At 35.0% G+C, this 22,559-nt stretch overlaps 2 protein-coding genes across 3 annotated transcripts; both read left to right on the forward strand.

The window, feature by feature from the left end:
- Positions 1-293: 293 nt before the first annotated feature.
- Positions 294-7,700, forward strand: LOC141481244 (probable serine hydrolase). The gene is made up of 3 exons (XM_074172489.1): positions 294-651; positions 3,671-4,163; positions 7,108-7,700. Exons 1-3 carry the CDS (start codon positions 493-495, stop codon positions 7,461-7,463), a joined length of 1,008 nt encoding a protein of 335 aa, XP_074028590.1. The 5' UTR covers positions 294-492; the 3' UTR covers positions 7,464-7,700.
- A 1,273-nt stretch (positions 7,701-8,973) lies between these two features.
- LOC111517683 (probable serine hydrolase) lies at positions 8,974-22,191 on the forward strand. 2 transcript variants are annotated; one of them, XM_023173904.2, is made up of 4 exons: positions 11,521-11,673; positions 11,730-12,174; positions 18,521-19,013; positions 21,750-22,191. In XM_023173904.2, exons 2-4 carry the CDS (start codon positions 12,004-12,006, stop codon positions 22,127-22,129), a joined length of 1,044 nt encoding a protein of 347 aa, XP_023029672.2. In that variant the 5' UTR covers positions 11,521-11,673; positions 11,730-12,003; the 3' UTR covers positions 22,130-22,191. The 2 variants fall into 2 exon arrangements, 1 of the variants encoding a protein (XP_023029672.2); XR_012464824.1 differs by lacking the exon at positions 21,750-22,191 and having other exon boundaries at positions 8,974-11,673; positions 11,730-11,946; positions 18,521-18,655.
- Positions 22,192-22,559: the final 368 nt, after the last annotated feature.

The following is a 22,559-nucleotide window of genomic DNA, read 5'->3' on the forward strand; positions in this document are numbered from 1 at the left end:
ATGTCAATTATCACTTTTAAAGATAACCGGCTATTGTTTTCAACCTCTCGAAATGAAATGCTTCGCTTTGTATGCAACTCTTTCAAAATTAACAATTTTCTGTCAGATGGTTTTTTTTTTCTGACTGGATTAAGTTTGACGATAGTCGTGTCACGAAGTGTTCTGGCGATGTATTGAATTTATTAGGGCCTCTCGAGACAACCTACATTTTGTTTTATAAGACTTACCCTGTATATATTGCACTTTCCCATCCAATAAAGTACATGGACGTCCATGATAAAGTAACATCAAAACACTAGAAGAAATTTTGAATAAAAAGCACAACAAGTAAAACTGGTATATTTACTAAATTGCTAATGAATGCAAATTATTATTTTATTTTAAATAAGTACACAAGAAATTCGTATGCTTTGCCAAAGTTGTTATGTCTGTGGACCTCAAATAACAATACAATTTTAAAAATTCACTTTTCGGTGGTCAAAAAGCTGAACGATGATTCTCATAAGAAAGTTGGCTGGAGTAAAAAAAATGTATTCCACAAATCGAAGAGAATTCAAAGAAGTTTCAATTAGAGTTCCTTGGGGTCACGTAGCTGGAAAGTGGTGGGAACCCTACGATGAAAGACCAATTTTAGGTGTTCATGGCTGGCAAGTATGTTTGTTTATATAAGTTTTTATCGACCATCTTTGGGTATTTTCACCTCCGACAATCTGAAAAATATGAAAATTGTAACGGAAATCTTTATACCTACACGTGTAGAAAGGGCAAACTTTTTAGTTTACCCGATAAGTTATTGCGTAAATTCAAAGTATATTTCACAAAGAAAAATGTTCCATTCATCAGTAAACTGTCGTATTCAATAATTCTGCTTATCAAAAAAAGATAAATTCGGCAATATTTATCTCAACGTTTCGGAGCCTAAAATCTGTTTAAGTTTATAAGTACGCAGATTTTCCTTTGCTGATTCTTTTTATTTCTCAACTTCTTCGACAAATGTCAAAGAAGGTCGATGAAAACTGACTTTCCTCCACAAAAAATGACTTTGGTTCAAAGTTTATATTATATATTATGAAAATTTTAATTTCCCGTGAACTTATTCAGTATTGGTTCTTTCTTCATCGCATTCTCAAAATGCTATTACTTTGCTATTGATGCTCGTTCTTTTTTGGTATATTAAAACTCAGAAAAATCGTCGACATTGAAAAGCTTTTTTAAAATAAAAATAACGAATGGTCTTTATTTTACGTAGCGGAGTTTAGCAAAGCGCTATTCTTCCACTCAACCACGTTTAAAAAAAAGGAAACATTACAAAAAATAATTGGCAATTTTAGGACAATAGTGAAATGAAATACAAATGTTTATGTTTGGATCAATGTTGACTGAGCAATTCAGTTTTAAGTTTACTTTTGAATAGCGGTAGTGATGAATTTCTCAAAGATTCACTGAATGAATTGTACATTGTTACAGCATGATACGTGAAGGATCGTTCATAGATACTGCCGTTATCATTCGGAATGTAAAAATTATTGGTAAATCTAAGGTTTCTTGAGTGTATCTGATGTCTGGGAAGGAGTTTATTTACCAAATAAGTAGGTTGTTGTTTTTTTATCAGTTTGTTAATGAAACAGGCGAAATGCCTGTATCCATCCGACAAATATCTCAATCTTCATTCTGGTGTACCACAAGATTCCATTTTGAGACTCCTAATTTATGTTATTTATACATCCCATGTGATGGAAAGTCTTCAAACATGTGAAATGCACCTGATATGTTCTGTAATGGATATGATAAACTCAAAACACAGAATACATTAAATAATAACTCATTGATGGTTGAATAAACCCAGGATTGAGACTTACCCCTTTTTCGTTTTTTGCTGTTGGATCCAAACTGCTTCAGGGAAACTATTATGGCAAAGTAGGGAGGGATCAAGGAGTGTTTGGAGAAGCAGTGTTGAAGAAAGCTTATTTGAACAAAAGAACAATTCACACATTAGTCTATACAATAAAATCACCAGCGCGTATCTTATTTCTTTTCCGATCCAGCCGTTCCGAATATTTCTAATTTCAAAAACTAAACTACTCAACTAAGTAGATTTATTCTATCAAACCGAGAGCGGTGTTGCCGAAACTTAAATTATATATACATGCCTAAACAGCACCTGTACGCTGAAAACACTCAGCTCTATTAGTTTTCCATTGTCGAGGGTACACCCAAATAAATCGAGATCTGAAAGCTTTTATTGAAGCAGCGTCCAATCACTACAAATTGTGGATGAGGTGAAAAGTTTGGATATTATATTTGATGCTGAATCGAAATTCCAAAGGCATGTTAATAAACCTTTGCAGTGGTCATATTTCGTATTGAGAAATAGTTATAGTCAGAGACATTTCCTTCCATTGACGCTAAAAGCTATACAATGAGAAGCTCCCGTACTATGGAACTTCACCCATGCAAATTTAGTTTATAATCCATTTTTAACTAGCCAATATGAGCTAAAAACTTTAAAAATTCAAAACTCGTGTTTGCGGCTCATATACGTTATCAAAAAACGGTAGCGAATTTCGCATAAACTTCATGATAACTACCTGGTTGAATATGCAGAACAAAAGAGTTTTGGATGCTGCATCATTTTTCCATAAACTTATTATTAGCAAAACTCCTAATTAACTTCACAGAAAAATGACTTATAGAGGCGATATGCATAACCTGAATGTAAGGAATAAAGGATTACTGACACCACCAAGTTTTATAGTGAAATCTTTCAGAAGTAGTTACGAATTTCAAATTTGTAAAAGTTTTATTTATTTACCGGAATACATTAAAAAAGTTGGGATACAGCGGTTTCGAGTAGAATGAGGAATGTTCCTCCTGACGAAAATCAAGTAGTTTTCATAAAAGAGCTCTAAAACAACGCATTTTAAACTTATCATTTCATCCTTTTTCTTTAAAAAAATATTTGAATACTTAAAGGGATTCGTTTCTATTTCACCATTTGGCAATATCGGTTATAGCTAATAAAGGACAATGAATCTGTTACCTGTATGAGACAAACAAAGATGACATATTTAAGAGGCGTGCTGTTCTGTTTACTTATGTTTCGAGACATTCTGTGACATATGACATTTTGTGCACCTAACCTATCTTCCTATATATAAATAACAAAACAACTGTTGTTTATGTGGCTTATAGAACTATTGAACTATAATTTATATTTTGCCTTAATTGTTGATTTATGAAGATACTTTTTCTTTTTTGAAGTAGATCTAGGTACGCATAAATTATTTCAACTTGATATAGGCGCTGTTGCCAATATATGAATTAGATACAAATCCCTTTAAAAATTAAAACCCAACATTTGAAACATCAATTTGAATACTTTTCGAAGTGAATTTGAAAAACTCATGAATTAAACTCACCTTTATTTTGTTCAAACTTGCATTTGCTGTAATAACCCAAATTGAGGAACATTCCCCATTAAACAACTACTCATCTCAAAGTTGTTGGAAATAATCACCCGTACGCAATTAATAGTGACTTGTCTTTATAAAAATTGATCTTCACCTTTTATTTTCATCTAGCAAATTTTAGTATTTTTCTGCCATGTATAATTACATCATGGGAATAACAAAGACGTTTATAGTTATAATTATTTCTTCTCGGATTTCAGGACAACTGCAATTCATTCGCTAGACTGATCCCTATGTTGAATAAAAATGTCGGTTTCCTGGCAATTGATCTACCTGGCCATGGATTGTCCTCGCGTCTGCCGAAGGGGATGAAGTACCATTTTACAAATTATTTAATCGCAATTCGAAGTTTAGTAAAATATTTCGACTGGCCCAAGACCTCCTTGATGGGACACTCTTTGGGAGGTTTGATATGCTACTCGTATTCCATGCTTTATCCTGAAAGCATCGACATGTTATTATGCCTAGAGGGAACCAAACCCATAATTAGGGATAATCCTATCGAGTATAGGGCGAAGAACATTGATGCGTTTTTGAAGAATAACTCGTACGTCGATTCTACGGAAGAACCACCAAGTTATGATTTTGAAGATATGGAGAAAATGCTGGCCGCGCAGAATAACAAGTCTGTATCATTGGATTACGCTTCGATTTTGTTGGAAAGAAATTTTGCTCCGTCAAAAATACATCCAGGTAAATCATTTTCATTATTTCAATTAAATTTCCTAACTGAAGTTTTCTAGAAAAGGGACCGGAATGAGATGAAAAACAGGTATTCGTTAACTATTTAGTGCATCTAATTCTTCACGTTACCATTATATGGAATCACTGGACGGTTATTAATTTGTGCCTTGGAGTTATTTGAATGCATTGATCATCAAATTTCTCGATCACCTTTCTTTTTTGTAGCTTGACCAAATACTCTTTCCTCTGGGATAGAGTCTTCTGACGATCCCATAGATGGAGTCTTCGAAGAATAAGATTTTATCGCCTTTTCTTTCAGACTTGTCTTTCAAGAACAGTTGATTGGTTTAGCCCAGCACTACTGATGAGACCTTGGCGGATCTATGTCGAGGCTTGGCATTCCAACCTTGAAAAACCTCGTTTATCTTTGATATTCGAGGACTGAATCTTTTGTCTATCCCATATATGGTGTCCTTGTAGGGAGAGATATCATCGCCTTTGCTTTCAGGCTTGTTCTTTATTGGGACAGTTCAGTGGTTCAACCTAGCACCACTGATGAGACCTATGGTGGGTCGAAACATCGTTGTCTGATATTGGATCACATAATCTGTTCAATGGTTCTTTACGATCTTCCTCTTCTGTAGGAACATAATTAGCTAATTTTCGTTCCTGTATTTGGTACGGTGCATCTTCATATAATTTGAGGTCTGGATCTTTTCCATCAGTCCATCAGCGGATGATTTGGTTATACATTGTTAAACAAAACTTTTCCCAAAAAAATTGTGTTTTCATGGATAATAGCTTCAACTTGAGATTATTTGTTCTGGTTTGTTGAATAATTTCTCCACTCTTGGTTCTTCGGAAAAAATAACGCCCTCGCCTTTCTTTTCAAACATTTCACGCAGCCAATTTTTCTCATGTAAGTCTCTTTCAGTTGATAATATCGGCATACTCAGAGTATTGTTGCTCGTATGGTACTTCCAGAACTTAAACAAACTTCAGATATTATTTTTGCTTGTTTTCAGGAATGTTTTGTAGTTTTCCTAAAGTTTGATCTGGTAGTATCTGTAATGATGACGAATACACATTTACGTCACTTTGCCCGTGATCACCAGTAAATCATAAATTAGGAGCTGCAGAGTGCCAAGATGGACGTGTTGACTGGTAGTTGAGCTTGTCTTTCAATTTTTCTTGTTAATCCCTTTTTCCTTTTTGATATTTCCAAATGTATTTTTTTTTCATTTTGCACTTTTATCATTCTTTGTAAATGTTACTAAGCTGCTTTCTGAATATTAAGTATTTCCAATTATTACTTATTTTCCGTTTCGATTCCAATTTCTTTAGGTGTTTAGCAACGTATCTTGCGTATCATTACGTTTTCCTTTTTTGTATCCATCTGTTCTAGCTGACTTCAAAAACTCGGGGATATTTCATCTGCCATTGCCCGCAGTGGCAAATCTAGGAGAGGTGGAAATTGTGGAAACTAATACTACAAACCTGTAATTTAAATACCAAAATAGCTCATAATATCTTTTCCGTCAAAAGCAACTTTTTGAACTTACAGCGAAGCATCTGTTTTTTGGATATCCACTCTACAACCAGTGGAGAAATGACCACGAAATCTCTTTATGTTTGGATGAAATACTAGGACCTAACTGTACCTTCAACAACTTCCTGAATTTTCTGAACTCCATTCAAATCATGAGCACTTGTAAGGTTATAGGGGAGACCGGGGCAAGATGAAGTTCGGGGCAGCACGGGAAGTAAGCTTGTGTGCGTGAATAGTAATCGTGTTCGAGCAGAGCGAACAGGTTAGAACTCGTTTTTGCGTTGCAGAGAGAAAAAAGTGATATTGCAAGTGTTTTTACGCGATATTTGATTCGAAAACTGATGTACAGACATGTAAGTACCTGTGTTAATGTATTATTTCAATCCCGAGCTTATTATAGTAGTCCAAAACATTATATTTAAACCAGATTTTTTCGCCGGTAAAGTTTGAGGTTACAATTGCGTCATCTTTTTTACCTACGTGTGGATCGGGGCAACATGATCGGGGCATAATGGGATACTATAATCAAGACTGATAATCAAGTGACTGAAAAAGGTAAAAAACAAATAAAGAAACCTGAAAAAAAGACTGCAAAGAAGATTAATAAGACAACTGACAAGGAAAACCTGCAGAAAAAGCGTCAAACCAAAAGGTGCAAAAAAGAAACTGAATTGAAAGATAGTTCATCCCAAGAAGAGGATGATGACTGTGCTTGCATCTATTGTGGGTACTTATACTCAGATTCAACCGAAGGTTGGGTCATCTGCGGCGTGTGCCACGGTTGGGCGCATAATTCATGTGCCGGAGTAGATGAGGAAGATGAAGAGGCACACATTTGTGAACGCTGTCTACCCGATTAAAAAGCGTACTCTTTTTGCCCCACAGCGTTTCCCATCTTACCCTAGTTATGGGGCAAAACGGGAAAATTTGCCGAGAATGTTATTAAAGAGTTTAATTTTCCTTGTATAACGAGTTTTGTCTTAGTTATCTCATCTTGCCCCAGTCTCCCCTACTTCAATACCTCACTTCAATCTCAACCTATTCCTATAACATTCTCTTCTATTCGATGTATCTTTGAGGTGTAGCGGAATGGAACGCAAATAAACAATTCTTCCATGCGCCATTACCATATAATTCATATCCTCATGCTCATGAAAGTAAATGCAAGAACTCTGTTCATTCCTTGTCAATATTTTTCTAGTCTTCAGAGTCTGGTAAACCTGATAACATTTTCGTAGGACCGCACTCACCCGATTGTAATAGCACTCAATAACAAAATAACTGTATCAAATGAGTTATTCCTTTCACCTTACTTTTTTTATATAGTCAATAACTTATGATACTAAGGATTATGATTAATCTACTGTCTTGGTTACTGTCATATAAAGATTTTTCCACTTTCAGGAAAATACTATTTCACTAGAGATCCGAGACTGAGGACGAATGCTTCGATGCCTTTCTCCCAGGACGAATTGATAAAATCCGCACACCATATGAAAATACCATTATTCATCATCAAAGCTGAAGCTTCTCCCTATTGGGAGAGAAAAGAATATTTTTTTGAAGTGTTAGACATCCTTAAAAAAACGAGTGTGGACTGCGACTTTCACTTCGTACCAGGTACCCATCACCTTCACTTGAATCAACCTGAAAATATAGCGGATTTGATGGTAAACTTCATTCGTCGCCATAATGTCGAAGATAGAAGCAAAGGAGGGATTACTGATGCCATTTTTAACCTGGATAATGTTCAAAAATGATGACAGTACGGCCAGGCATCATCAATGTGAGCAAATAAAATAAAGAAAACAAACCGACGTGACTGTTGCTTCGAAAATCCTAACCTTTTTAATGGGAGACTGCTTCTATTTATGAAATTCTCCAAAAAGTAGCCTTATAAGATATAAATGACGACATAAAATTTCCTTACTAGGAAATGTAAAATACTCGCAGTTTGTTAGTTGTGATATCATCCATACAAGAGCTGATTTTATCATCAAGGAAGGTTATTATTACTATTATATTAGTATTTCCAATGATATTGAAGAAGTCGATGACATCTCAGATTTCGATATCGACAGTAGTTATGTGGAATACTAATATTTTGACATGAATCATTTCAATCTGTTATTATGTTATATTTGAATGAAGGGGCTTACTTTTTGAGTAACACTACTATTATAGTGTTTAAAGCTCTCTCAAACCAGAGGTGGAAAAAAAAACAATTTTTTACTGTGACATGTTGTTCGGGGTAAATGGGATTGTTTCATTGTGTTTCTATAGATGTGCTTTCCCAGTAATATTTACATTTCTTATTGGTCCATTTTCTGATCTGATAACTTCACTGCCAATTCAGAGCCAATATATGGAGCTGATAATCCTTGCCCAGCACGCGGTTTACAGGTTTCTCACTTTTTCACAGAATTTCCAGATCAATCTGATACTCTGGCCTCGAGTGCAGTCTGAATGCGATGGTATTCATTGACCAAGTGGATAGCTGTAATGTAAATTTCACTCCCCACAGTAAACAAAAAAAGAGTATTGGAGAGCAAAATTTGATTAACAGAAAATAAGCAAAGACAATAACAAAGTCTTGGGAGGAACCAACTGGGAGGCCAATGAAGCCTCGATTTTCGTATATCGAACCGTTCCTAACGTCAAAGATTGGTAACTGAAGTGGTAGTAGGTACTAAAGAGAATTTGAGCTCTATGTTGTTTCGTTTATTCATGTTACAACGGGTAGAGTTGTTTTTTTTTTAAGAGCTACAGCCCTTGTAGAGTAGAGTAGAGTGATTCATTTGACCACTTTATGAACAAAATTACATTTATGGCAAGTCATATATACTTTAGACACTATGTCAGACACTTAAAATGAGCAACAACGTCTCTAGATTAAAGTAATAAATTTTATAAATAAGTGAAACTGGCATATCAAAATTCCTTAAAATAATCAGTGTCACATGAATGGTAATAAATAAAGATATCAATATAAAAAGGTCAACAAACAAGAACTGGCTTTATCACAGCTTTACAACATGAATAATTTTTCAAGAACTATGGATTGACCAGCTTCGACAGGGTAGAAACAGTGGTTGAGAAGATATCTCTTGATATTATTTTTTAAATTTCTGAAATCCATTGATTCAACTGAGGGATGGAGACAGACAGTTGTATAAATTCAAATTTAGAGAGTTTTTTAACACAACTCAACACACACACATATATATATATATATATATATATATATATATATATATATATATATATATATATATATATATATATATATATCGAACATCGAATCAAAAACGGATCTGGAGAACGCCACAGAACAGCTGCAGCAGGCGATAATCCAAACAATGGAAAGAAGCGCACGGGAAGTCCCAGACCAACGCTTTAACTTCCAAGAACAGCTCCCACCAGAAACTATGGAACTGGTCAGGATAAGAAGACGCCTGAAAAGACAGTACCAGAGGACTCGCGCGCCTATGGACAAAAGGTGCATGCAAATAGCAAACAGGATACCTAAAGAAGAATTAAAAGAAATTCGAGACAGACAATGGACTACTCGTCTGGATGAACTTAACACTGAAGACCAGTCTGCATGGAGAATGCAGAAAGTACTCAGGAAAGGACCTCGACAGCCATGCCCGCCAATACACGGCGAGCAAGGAATCGTCTACACTGACCAGGAGAAGGCGGAAGCATTCGCAGACAACTTCGAAAGGCAGTGCAGAGAGAACGACGTACCGTTCACGGACGAAGTAGAAGAAATAGAGAGACAGGTGGAAATAACGATACGAAGTCTGAGACAACGAACGAACAACGCGCAACCCCTGGCCCCGACATCTCCCGAGGAAGTGAAAGACATACTAAGACGTCTATCCACTCGGAAAGCTCCAGGCCCGGACAACATAACAAACCGGGCACTGAAAATACTACCGCGCAAGGGTATAACAGCCATAGCTAACATTATAAACGCTATACTCAGACTGCAGCACTTCCCGTGCTGCAGTCTGCAGTTCAAAGAGGCAACGGTTATCCACATCCCGAAGCCCAAGAAGAACCACCTGTTCCCAGACAATCACAGGCCAATAAGCTTACTACCTTCCATAAGCAAAGTGGCGGAACGTGTCATCTTGAAGAGATTAGAAGATCAAACTAGAGAGCTAGGAATCCTCCCGGATGAGCAATTCGGATTCAGATCAGAACACTCGACAGAGCTACAAGTCCTGAGGGTAGTAGACTTTGCCACCGAGGGCTTCAACCTCGGCAAAGGACACAACACCAGTGCAATCTTCTGAGACGTCTCCAAGGCGTTCGACAGAGTTTGGCATCAAGGACTACTGGCCAAAATGAGCGACTTCGGATACTCAAAACCAATGGTAAGATTAATTCAGTCTTTTCTAGCTGACAGGCGATGCCGATGCAGAGTAGGAGACGAACTATCAACAATTCGACTACTGGAAGCAGGGGTCCCGCAAGGAGCAGTCCTTTCGCCGCACGTCTCCGGACGTGCCCAAGCCGGAGAACAACTTCAACAAGTTGGCGCTCTACGCAGACGACACGGCCCTGCTGGCGAGATCCACGAGCCAAGCGCATGTTACAAGATACTTGCAGCAACAGGCAGACATATTAGAGGAGTGGGCCAACCTGTGGAAGATCAGTATAAACCCTGACAAGATTCAAGCGATACTGTTCACCCGCAGGAGGGTACAACTGGAAGGCAACGTCACCTTCAACGGACAAGAGATTCCGTGGACCAGGAAAGCGACATACTTGGGGGTCATCCTAGACAAGAGATTAACATTTCAGTCTCACGTACGGCAGAGAATTGGAATGGCTAGACACGCCAGACAACGACTGGCACCTATCATAGGACGCAGAAGCAACATGGGGTTGAAAGTGAAGTTGCTAATGATCAAAACCGTCCTCATGCCCATAATACTGTATGCCTGCACTGCCTGGGGCCAGTGCCAACAGACATACTATATCCCAAATAGATATATATATATATATATATATATATATATATATATATATATATATATACAGAGACTTAGACCTGGACACGCAATATGTGGACGTGTATATGAGGTAACACGCAGAAAGCGTGTTCGATAGAATCAGATCGCACAACAACCCACGATGCGTTGAACATGGATGACCCCAGGTTCCGAGAAAGGGACAAACATCCAAGGCCGACAAAGCAGAACCAAAGACCGCCCCCACGAGTCGCCGTCAGGCGACTCCGGTTAGTACACTAATCAGATTTTCTTCCAGCAAGTTCACCGCAGAACAACTCGACCGCGATCCAATTATCCATAGATTCATTAAGGAACGCCCGACGTTAATAGCAATAGCCGCCAGTTAGTTTTTGGGGGCCCCCATGCAAAAATTCAGTTAGGAATAGTCAGACAAAACAATTTTTACCGATCGCGAAAGAATAGCACCTAAAGGCTGACTTTCGACCAAAAGAGGTCAGATGTCAATCTTGCTGAAGTGCCCATCAGTGAGTTGAGGACCGCTCGGAGAGCGGGGGTGAATGGAGTGGGGTAGTAGGTTCTCCTCGCTAAATAGCTGGGGGGGGAAGCTCCTACTTCAGGGCACTCAACCCGGGAGGGGGCATGGGGGGTGCATTATTCTGTCCTTGAGTCATCACTACCAAAGGTTAAGTTAAATCAAGCAGACACGAATTACCATGAAACGAGCAACTTGAAAAGGGAGCAATGTTACGCCACTGGAGCAGTGATTCACTGGCGCCAACAGCTAACATGTGGTCTAATAGAATTATCCATAGTACTTGGCCTGACATTTGTACGTGAGCGTTTGTAAGTGAAGTAAAAAGAGTTTGATTGTAGAGTTATAGAATGAAGTTGAATTTGATGAAGCACTCATTATTGAATAACACGCACCGACGTAACATTACTGGGTAGTTTTGTATACACTAACTTACTTCAAAATTTTCTAGTAATTTTCTTTGTCTTTCATTTGTAATCTTGTAGTTTTCACTATTTTTTTTACAGATTACCGGACAGAAAGTTTTCTCAAGTGTTTTCAATCTTTCACGCTATCTCTATAATTATCTCATAGGTATATAGCATAACCGACTCTTGAATAACACCGTCCAATTAACGAAAAATGTAATACATTTGGCTGCGCCACTCTGTAACTCTATCCTTTATCACAAATAGTTTGGAGCCGACCTTGAAACACACGGGAATTAGTACGCAGGAGAATGCGGTAACATCCTTTACTTCCTTTTAGTCTGGCAAATATTTGCCACGCGAATATCGAACAATGATTAGAAATGTAGTATACAAACAAATTGGCAAACACTGTTGCAAAAGATGGCATTCAACAAGAAGAGAATTTAAAGAAGTGTCAATAAAAGTACCTTGGGGAGAACTAGCTGGCAAGTGGTGGGAACCCTACGAAGAGAGGCCCATTTTGGCCGTTCATGGCTGGCAGGTAAGTTTGAGTTCACTTTATTGATTGAGTAACAACTAATCCCAAAGATAATTACACATGTAGGAAGTGTCTAATACACCGTCGCACGTTCTATGATTCTGTCACAGATTTCATACAACCCCATCCAAATACGACGCCTATAATCTTTGTGTGACCAAATTTTACAAATGAAACTATGTGATGGCATCTGTGCCATATTTTTTGTATATCAAGCGCCCATCGCTTTTTTCCCAATAATACTAGTATTTTTCGTTCGTTATTGTTTTAAGCTTATTTTAAAAAAAAATATTTTTAACTTTTTAGATCGATGTTCTGTGAAAGCGTGTTTTTTAGTTTTGTTAAACCATATTCATTATATATGAATTCAACGTGAAAATGTAAATATTACGTTTATTTATGATATTTCTTGTCGGCATTGCTTAGCTAACACAGTCACACCAAGAGAAGTTGCTAGCTGACGAAAGTTGGAACCTATACTGTTTTTTTTGCAAGCCCAGGGCTTTTAATTTACTAATGTAAAACTCAATCATAGGTATGTGCTTGTCTGTTGTACAGGTGCTACGGAGAAAAATGCTATTGGCTGTTTCCAATTTGAATACAAAACGCGTGCCCTGAGAAAAACAGCATTTTGGACAGGCAATAATTCTTTTTACCATTTTCCTCACCGTGGAATCCAACAATGATATCACGTCTAGTCTGAGAAAAAAAAACAAATTTTCCTCAGAATTACTTATGTTAAGATGAAGTTACTAAATAATGCACAGGTAATAAAAACGAAGGCATTTCGACATAAACTATTAAAAACTACGTAAATCCAGCAGTGCGGACCGATAAAATATAGCTAATAATTTTTTTATTTTGGTTATGAAAAAATATCTTCCTATTGGAAACAATCCAATTAGTTGAAAAATATATGTTTTATAAGGGTGCTAACATTTTGAATGGTGACACTGAGCTTTCAGTACCACTATTTTCCGGGTTTGAAAGCCGTTGATTTTTGGAATTTCTTTCAGACGTTTCGCTGGCGCGAGTGGTTAGCTTCCTCAGAGGTTTATACATCCTGAGTTAATATCTCCGATGACTGAAAACCTCGGCCGCGAAAGCCTTAACCATTTTGTGAAAAACCTCTACGAGGAGGAAATATGGAGACTATACAACCAACTTAATAGGCCATCGGAGATATTAACCCAGGATGCGTATAAACCTCTGAGGAAGCTAGCCACTCGCGCCAGCGACACGTCAGGAAGAAATTCGGAAAACCACGGCCTTCAAGCCCGGAAAATAGCGACACTGGGTTAAATATTTGGAAAACATTTTGAAATACTATATGGTTTACTTTTACTATTTTTGGGTAAACAATGAGCAGTTTATTGGAGTCATCGGAATTGGCCGCGGTGTTAGTGCGCCCGACTCACGATCGGAAGGCCGTGGGTTCGATTCCCGCCTCGACCAGATATTTTTCTCGAGATAATTTATCTGGTTGAAGCTGCGATGATTCTGCAACTAATATTCAATCTAGCTGAACTATCTATCCGTGTTAGGAATCACATGTTAAAAGGTAAGACCTCGTTAGTCCTTAGCTCGTACAAGTTTCGACTTCTGAGGGTTGTCATTCGTATGGGGGCGACAGCTGATTAACGAAAAAACTGATTTTAAACAGATTTACTTTAAAAACAGAGAGATATAAAATTTATTTCTCATTAAGTATACCTAATTGAAGTGAGGTTTAAATTTTGGTGATCATTTATTATTTTTAGTTATATGAAGTATTTTTGAATGTATGTGGCTGAGAGTTATACATTCTGAATCTTATACCTACTGCTGTATACCTACTATTTAAAAAATCTAAAATGTTATCTTCTTGACTTGGCTTTATATAGTATTCCGGAGTTTTTTGAGATGGTGTTCATTAGCTGATTCATCACATCAGTGTGTTTTATTCATTCTAATCTACTAGATTAATATATACTGTTGTTATATATAATGTGTTTCTATATCATGTAAATCATGGTATATGAAGGCATATGTACCTACGTTTATATTTTGTCAATAGGATTTTTATGTCTTCAGACAATAAAGTATAGGTACTTTGAATTGAATTGAATCAGCCAGTTTCAGATATCGCAAAAACTTTATAATTCACCAGATCGTCGAGTATGGGTAGAAGAAAAGAGATGTAAACCGTATTTTCTCCTTTTTGTAAATATCGCGAGAACAGTTCAAAATATGTGTCAAATGAACTTCACTGAATTATACTGTTATTATTTTTTGTGCAACCAAATTAATTTACATTTTTAGAACCAAACGTAAAGGTTTGTTAGAAATAACAAATAATATGAAAACAATATTTTTTCATTATTGTAAGTACAAAATACGTCATTGCATAAGACGTAGGTAATGTTTTCGAATGTTTGTGTCGAATTACCTATGATTATCTTTCAACAATAAAAAGATAAAATTAATGAGAAAATTAATGAACGGAAACGTTAGATTACTCTATAAATAAAATCCTCAACTTATGTATAAGAGACTGACGATATCAGTACCAACAAAAAATGAAAGTGATAATGATAACCATTAAACAATTTTAACACATTAACTTTACTCGACACTGCACAGTAGTGTGGAAGAAATACTTTCATTGATACGCTTTTTGAGTAAAGTTCACTTAATAAATACTTTTAGATTTCAAGTTTCACTGAAACTGAAAGTAAATGCCCTTTCGAAACAACTCTATCATTATTGTCATCCGTTGTGGTCTGAAAAACTGTAGTACACTCTGCCCTAACACCGTTTAGAAGTGGGTTTGTTTACTTCTACACGGTGGACCTAAGATCACAAATTAATCCCTAGGTAGTACAAAGAGGACTTTCATTGGTAATCATAACCATCGAGAAAAAACAGTTGTCTTTCTTTTTTCGGAGTAGTAAAGTGGAATCGATAGGCATTTGACATGCAATTTGGAAAAACTGATTTCAAGCCGTAAGTATTGTCTAAGGATTTAAATCCTTGGACAATGCCGTAAGAATTTTGCTTTATGAACCATATGTGTTTCACGGTTAGAATGTCTAGTTTTGGTTGGAGCCTATGCAGTCTTCAGGACTGAATGGATATCCTATATATATATATATATATATATATATATATATATATATATATATATATATATACATCAGCTCACAAAACGCAAATGATAACATGGAATTCAAACGACACTTATTTTTCAAGAACCCGCGCAAGATATATTGGGAACAGTAATAATTCAGTAACAGTATTTCAAATATCTTGAAAAATCAAATAAAGCATAATAGGTACTGATGGAATTAGTTTTCTACACCATTGAAAATTTTGTGAATTATCAGACTTTTGATGTGTAATATTAGTCAATTTTCGAAGTTATTTCAATATATACTCGCTCCAGAAACTAGTTATATGAAAGGTAAAACTTTTTTCTCTTACCCTTGAAGACGCCAACTTGGTTGGTGAAACGCGTGTCGGGAAAAGTATTGCATTTCTGGTGATTGGAAAAAGTGATGGTTTGGGAACTAGTTACATGTTTCAGTCTAATAGTATTTCAATTAGTGTTGTTCTTTACACATATATGTAGTTGTCAACATAATCTGAAGTACAATATCAAAAAAAACGAGCTTCATTTACATCCATCTTTAAATTTTGAATGTTAGTTTTTACTAACGTAAAATATAACTATTAGAATCATAATTTGGCAGGGTGTACCTCAGGGCTCGATCCTTGGACCAATACTCTTCCTCTTATATGTTAATGACTTACCCAAATCCTTGAATCTGGGTAGTGTGCAGTTCGCAGATGACACATCAGTCATTATCAAAGGAACTAATACATCAAAACTCTCAACCAAAGCTTCAGTCATGTCAAATAGTATAGTATATAGTCAGTCAAATAGTATATAGTCAGAGGTAAATATGCTTAAACTAAATGTCACCAGAACAATATGTGAAATTTCAAAATAAGTCTATTCCAATATCTGATCACACTAAATTCTTAGGTGTCACGATGGACGCAACGTTCAGTTGGCAAACTCATGTAAACTTATTAAATAACGGTATAAACTCTATTTGTGGTGTGATACGATACTTGGAGGGTCAAGTCTGTTTGTAGTCTGAGAACGTAATACTATGCCCATGTGCAGTCATAGTATTTTGGGGTTCTTCAGTATACTCACAAAAAATATTCATACTCAAAAAAGAATTCTGAAACGTATCATAAATCTAGATCGAAGAAACTTTTATAAGGAGTTCTTTTGTAAACTTGACATTCTAACCTGTTTTCCAGAAATAGTCAATATTCTAATAATATGAATATTAATAGCAAGCATTGTAATGAATTGGCTATTCCCAACCAATAACTCTACATATTATAAATAAATATGGTTTTAAAAATCTGAAAAACACGCTTTTAAAGAACATCGAACTAAAAAGTTAAAAACATATTTTATTAATAAGCTCAAAACAATAACGATCGAAAAATACTAGTATTATTATGAAAAAAGTCTGGGCGCTTGATATACAAAAAATATGCCACAAAGCGCCCACACTTTTTTCACAATAATACTAGTATTTTTCGATCGTTATTGTTTTAAGCTCATTCAAAAAAATATTTTTAACTTTTTAGTTTCATATGCTATAAAAGTGTGTTTTTTAGTTTTTAAACTATATTTATGAAATATTTAAGTAACTGAATTTTTTGCTTTCAAATAATCGAATTAGATTTCAAAATGCATCTTTTGTTTCGTTCAAAACTTTTTTTCTGTACTAAATCACGGGTAATTGAAAATATTTAAATATTTCATTTGCAGTACATAATTTCGCTAACACTTATGCTTCTTAAAATCCATTTTTTATTTTGATTTCCTTTTGAACAACCTATAAAGGAGGTTACGTACAGCGCCATCTGCCCGCGAATAGATCAAGCAATAATGTCGATAGTTACGTACAGCGCCATCTGTCCACGAATAGATCAAGAAATATCAAGGAGGTTACGTACAGCGCCATCTGCCCGCGAATAGATCAAGCAATAATATCGATAATTCTGTCAATACAGATCCCGAGCTTGAGAGTTACAAACAAACATACATACATACATGTGAAGCTAATATAAAGCGTGTAAAATAATAGGTAGGTTTTCACGGATGATAGAATATGATGTGTTGTTCTTCCGGGTGTTCATCCGTTGTGTACTATTCGATAGTCGACGTTTCGCCATCATCTCAGATGGCATTATCAAGACGAGTTACTGCTTCGCTTCGAGAGGTGTAACTGATGTTAGGTTCTTCTTGTGGTGTTTTTATATGGTTTCGCTTGCGTAAGTTGTATGGATTTGTTACCTGTTTTCCTACCTGACGATTGTTGATGGCTTTTGGTAGTTCTCCTACCTGTTTTTCTACCTGAGGGTTGTTAATGGCTTCTGGCGGTTCTCCTACCTGCGATGGTTCATTATCAATTTGTGGTTGTCTTGGTGGTTGTTTTTAATTATTGTTTTCCAAATCCTAGGGATGTTTAGTGAGTCATCCCTTTTGTTGATGAGGCCTTGCTTTTCGATTTCGAAATCGAAATATATATACAATATATATATATATATATATATATATATATATATATATATATATATATTTAACTGCTGTCTAAGTTGATATTTGTTACGAAAATTTTTAATCGAAAGTAAATGTGAAAATGCTGTTAATCATGAATATTTTTAAAAACTCTTCTTAACATTATGTAATTTCTAATTGTAACTTTGCCGATGATGAAACATGTATCTTAATATTTTAATTTGAAATTTAATCATTGTTGAAATCAGTAGGTACCTACCTTTTTTAGGGTATATGAGAATTAACTTCTCGTAAGTTTGACTTTTGCTGTATCCACTGTTGATCGTATTACAATATAAAATATTATTATTATTATTATTATTGCCTTATTGCGCACCATTATGAATTTTGTTAAACATAACTTATACATAGCATTTCAATTTTTGTCAGTAAAAGGAGTATTAAATCATGACTGTTGGTGTTATCATATCACTGGCTATATGCCCATATCGCTTTTAGTGCCTTCAAAAGACTGTTCGATTTTTAGTCTTTGAAAGAGTTGCTTTCAGTTGAGTTTGCACTTTTTGAATAAACTCGATATGTAGAACACCAGAACTAAAGCACTGCTTATCGACTCACATTTAGCTAACCAAACTAGATGATTAGTAATCTATCGCCAGGATGCTAACTTAGTTAGCGAACACATCTAGAGAGAGTGCTTTAGTTCTGGAAAATTTTATCTCACAAATAATTTAAAATCTATTTTTATTTCAATTTCAGGATAACTGCAGTTCTTTTGACAGGCTCATACCACTGTTGAATAGAAACGTTGGCTTCCTAGCAATTGACCTGCCTGGACATGGATTCTCAACTCGCCTCCCCAATGGAATGAACTACCATTTCATGAATTATTTGATTGCGCTCCGAAGCATAGCGCATCAATTCAAATGGCCCAAAACCTCTTTAATGGGCCACTCACTTGGAGGAGTGATTTGTTACACTTATTGCATGCTTTATCCTGAGGACATTGATATGGTCCTATTCATAGATGGGTCGAAACCCATGGTCAGAAAAAATATTAATGTTCGCATAGCACAGGCCATCGATGCTTTTTTCAAATACAATTCATTCAACGAATCTTCCGAAGAACCGCCGAGTTACAGTATTGAAGACATGAAGAAAATGGTTGGCGCACCTAATAACAACTCTGTGTCACTTGAGTATGCCACTATTCTGATGGAAAGGAATATAGCACCATCTAAATTATATCCTGGTAATTTATTTTTTATATAACTAAATACGACAGGAAAGACAAAGCACTTTGAGTAATAAAGACCAATACTTACCAAGTTTGAGTATTAACAATGATGGGTCTTTTTGTTAATAGTGTTAACTGAAAATTCAATTGGTATATTAGGTTATAAAACTTTTAGATGTTCCACATTTCCTCTCTAGTAACTCGAAAAATTTATAAAATATGTAAAGATATCAAGTTGGTAGGTTAATATGATTGATCTAACAGTTGTTCATTTGAGTATTTCTCAACGTTTCGCTAGTGATTGACGTCTTTTTTTTAAGAACTTTATTCAGATAATGCAATCATGGTTACAATAAACATTTCAGCACTATCAAAAAAAAAAAGTTATCCAAAGCAGCACCAACCTCGGAAAACTAGCTAAAAACAATATAATAATACTTTGTGCAGTACAACAAAGTAATATTATCAAGATTCACTTAGGAATACATAATACAAATGTGAGTAAAATAAAAAACTTGATAGTAATTAATACAGAGAATTGAATAGATTTAGGCCTTTCCTTCGTTGAATATGCTAATATAAAAATTATTTTTCTTAAAGATACTGAAATTAGGGCTATCTGTTATTTCCGTGGAAAGAGAATTATAAGTTTTCATGCATAGTGTAATGGGATTATTTAAGCCAATATTAGTACTTACAGGTTCTAAAAAGACATTATAATGGGTACGAGTATTGTATTCGTGGAGCTGATTAACGAAAGTGAAGTTGGTATTACATATGACTTGTTCATGTATAACCTTGTATGCAAATTTACCTTGCTCGATTTCTCCTGAATAGGCAGTATCTTGGTTACACTGTATAAAGTATCAGTCGAGGTTCTGTAGTCAAGCCTGAATAACATTTTCACAACTTTGTTTTGAACTATTTTTACTTTTTTGAATAATGTCTGTCCACATGTACCCCATAAGGAATTAAATAGCTAAAAATTGATTAGAAATATGCATTTTATATTTGATGGAGTGAAGATGGGCGTAGGTAGGTTCTACAGTGATAGAGGACACTAACCATTGGAATTACTTTTTTGTCTACATGGGTGATATGGTTACTCCAGCATAGGCTTTCATCGACTATTAGTCCCAGATATTTGGTATTATCGACTCTCATTATTTCTTTCCTCCTATTTTCACTATGATGTCCTGTTGTTTCATGTTTTTCTGAGAGAAGATTATAAAAGTAGTTTTCTTTACATTGATCTGAAGTTTATTTTTTGCAAGCTATCTGTGATACCTTTCAAGGTCGGTATTCACTAGTGTTTTGAGTTGTTTAGTCTTTACCCTTATATACAATTATAAGTAGTTTCAGTTTGGCTTGAAATGCCATCAACCATTGTCAATTGTTTGCGATCTAGAAGATATGTTTTTAGTAAAGAGAGAGCATTTAATCTTATTCCCATTTCTTCGATTGTTTCAAATAATATAGAGAATTCGTATATCAACAAATACAGCAATAGTGTAGTGTTTATCATCCAGTTATCATCCAGCAATGTGGTTAATGAAGTCTATAGTTGCACTCAGGATGCTATTTTCTTGGAATCCATATTGGTAATTGCCAAAGGCAACACATTTTTTCATGTAATTGATAATACGTTTCTTTAAAATAACTTTTTTTTAAATAACTTTTGACAGAGTCGGAACTACTGAAATAGGTCTATAGTTATCAATAATGTTATTTGGTCCTGATTTGTGTATAGGTGTTACCTTGCTGGATCGTCTATGTCGAGAGATAATATTGAAAACTTATAAAATATAATGTGTTCCAGAATTGTTCAAAATTTTCTACAATTTTCTAGAGTTATTCGAAAAAATATGAAGAATACTATATGAGTGGGAAGTCAGATTGAATAAAGGAAAACTGCTGACACTGAACGGTGGTGTTGAGAGTAAAAACTTCCCGGGACCTCAAGGAGGAGTGAAAGAGTATATCTTCAATATCTGTCTTGAATTTTTTATCATTTTCATGAATTGATTTGGAGATTTAGCCCTGCGTTGAAGGGTTATACTGAACATACACAATCAGTACAAGTTTCAGCCGCTAATTATATGATAATGTGAAAACAGGTTGAAACATTCTTTGTAATGTACAAAAAGTTTATTGAAAAAATTATTTCGGAATATTTTCACAAAAACTATTCATAACTCTTTAACAAACATATATTTGCAAAAAATGAGATTTGAATATTAAATAGCGTCAGTTTCTGAACCAAACAACCATATTAATATATTTCATTTATTCAAACTTGTCTGTTTTTGACAATTTTATTCTCTTCAAGGCATTATTATGTGAAGCATTGACTAGAGCTCACTTATTTATTATCTACTATGCTCATGTAGATTCTAGAATTAGGTGCGATGTTTATTTCTGGGGAGGGTCAACATCAGCAACATCAACATCATCATAATTTTAAACAAACACTTAAAGCATATCTGTTAGAAAGTTGTCATTATACGCTAGCAAAATTTTATGGGTCTGTTCTTTTTACTATAGCCTTATTTGATTTTTATAATTAACTTTTAGTATTTTTATTTGATTATGTTGGCAGTTTCCTATACAACTTTATATTGTCTTTATGGAAATAAAGTATTATTATTATTATTTAGTATAATAAATAACATGAATTGACATTCTAACTAGCACTCTGCAGTCATAGAAAAATTTGTGATATTGTGATAAATAATTCGTTTTACTCTGCAGGAAAATTCTACTTCACGAGAGATCCAAGATTGAAAACAGGGACATCATTGTACTTCAACCAAGAAGATTTAGTGGAATATGCCCACCATATGAAGATGCCTATGTTACTTGTCAAATCTACAGAGAGTTCTTATTATGAGCCAAAAGAGAATGTTTATCAAGTTTTAGATATCTTAAAAAGAACAAGCATTGACTTTGATTTTCATTATGTGCCAGGAACACATCATGTTCATTTGAATAATCCTGAAAATGTTGCGGACCTAATGCAAAATTTTATTCGACGGCACAATATTGAAGATAGAAGTATAGGAGGTATAAAGGATGATATTATTAAAGAAGAAAATAGAAAAAAATTAGTTCAAATTGCAGAAGTGTCTTGACACCATAATGAATTTGTAATAATTATTCTCAAAAATTATAATACACAAGGCAAAAACAGTTACCAATATCAATTATTTTCAATAATATGGACAGTGATCTCAACTTTCATCTATTCCTTTTAACACTTTTGTATCAAGTATTTTCAGTACAGTAACTTATATTTCCTATCATAGAGTCACTTTTATATTCAGTTTATAATTTTTCAATTAGATTCTACAACATATGATATTGAGACAACATAAAAGACAATTTTATTTTACATCACCACCTATGCAACCAAATGCCAGAAAAAAAATACTAGGTTAGCATACCCAGGGCCAAGAATTAGGTCACTGGTCAAAATTTATAGCTAGATTTTATCCCGTTTATCAGGGAACCTACTCTTGAATCACACAGAGTCTGAAAAAAATTAAATTATTCCATGGTATA

Source organism: Leptinotarsa decemlineata, unplaced genomic scaffold (genome assembly GCF_025532065.1).
Source record: "Leptinotarsa decemlineata unplaced genomic scaffold, Ldec_3_MD MMD2_tig00000133_RagTag_RagTag, whole genome shotgun sequence".
Classification (NCBI taxonomy): domain Eukaryota; kingdom Metazoa; phylum Arthropoda; class Insecta; order Coleoptera; family Chrysomelidae; genus Leptinotarsa; species Leptinotarsa decemlineata.

Bases quoted from the DNA above. Each gene is read 5' to 3' on its own strand.
- LOC141481244 (XM_074172489.1), top strand. From the start codon at position 493: ATGATTCTCATAAGAAAGTTGGCTGGAGTAAAAAAAATGTATTCCACA. The intron at 652-3,670 runs GTATGTTTGTTT...CTCGGATTTCAG, and splicing joins TAGGTGTTCATGGCTGGCAA to GACAACTGCAATTCATTCGC. The intron at 4,164-7,107 runs GTAAATCATTTT...TTCCACTTTCAG, and splicing joins TCCGTCAAAAATACATCCAG to GAAAATACTATTTCACTAGA.
- LOC111517683 (XM_023173904.2), top strand. From the start codon at position 12,004: ATGATTAGAAATGTAGTATACAAACAAATTGGCAAACACTGTTGCAAA. The intron at 12,175-18,520 runs GTAAGTTTGAGT...TTTCAATTTCAG, and splicing joins TGGCCGTTCATGGCTGGCAG to GATAACTGCAGTTCTTTTGA. The intron at 19,014-21,749 runs GTAATTTATTTT...TTTACTCTGCAG, and splicing joins ACCATCTAAATTATATCCTG to GAAAATTCTACTTCACGAGA.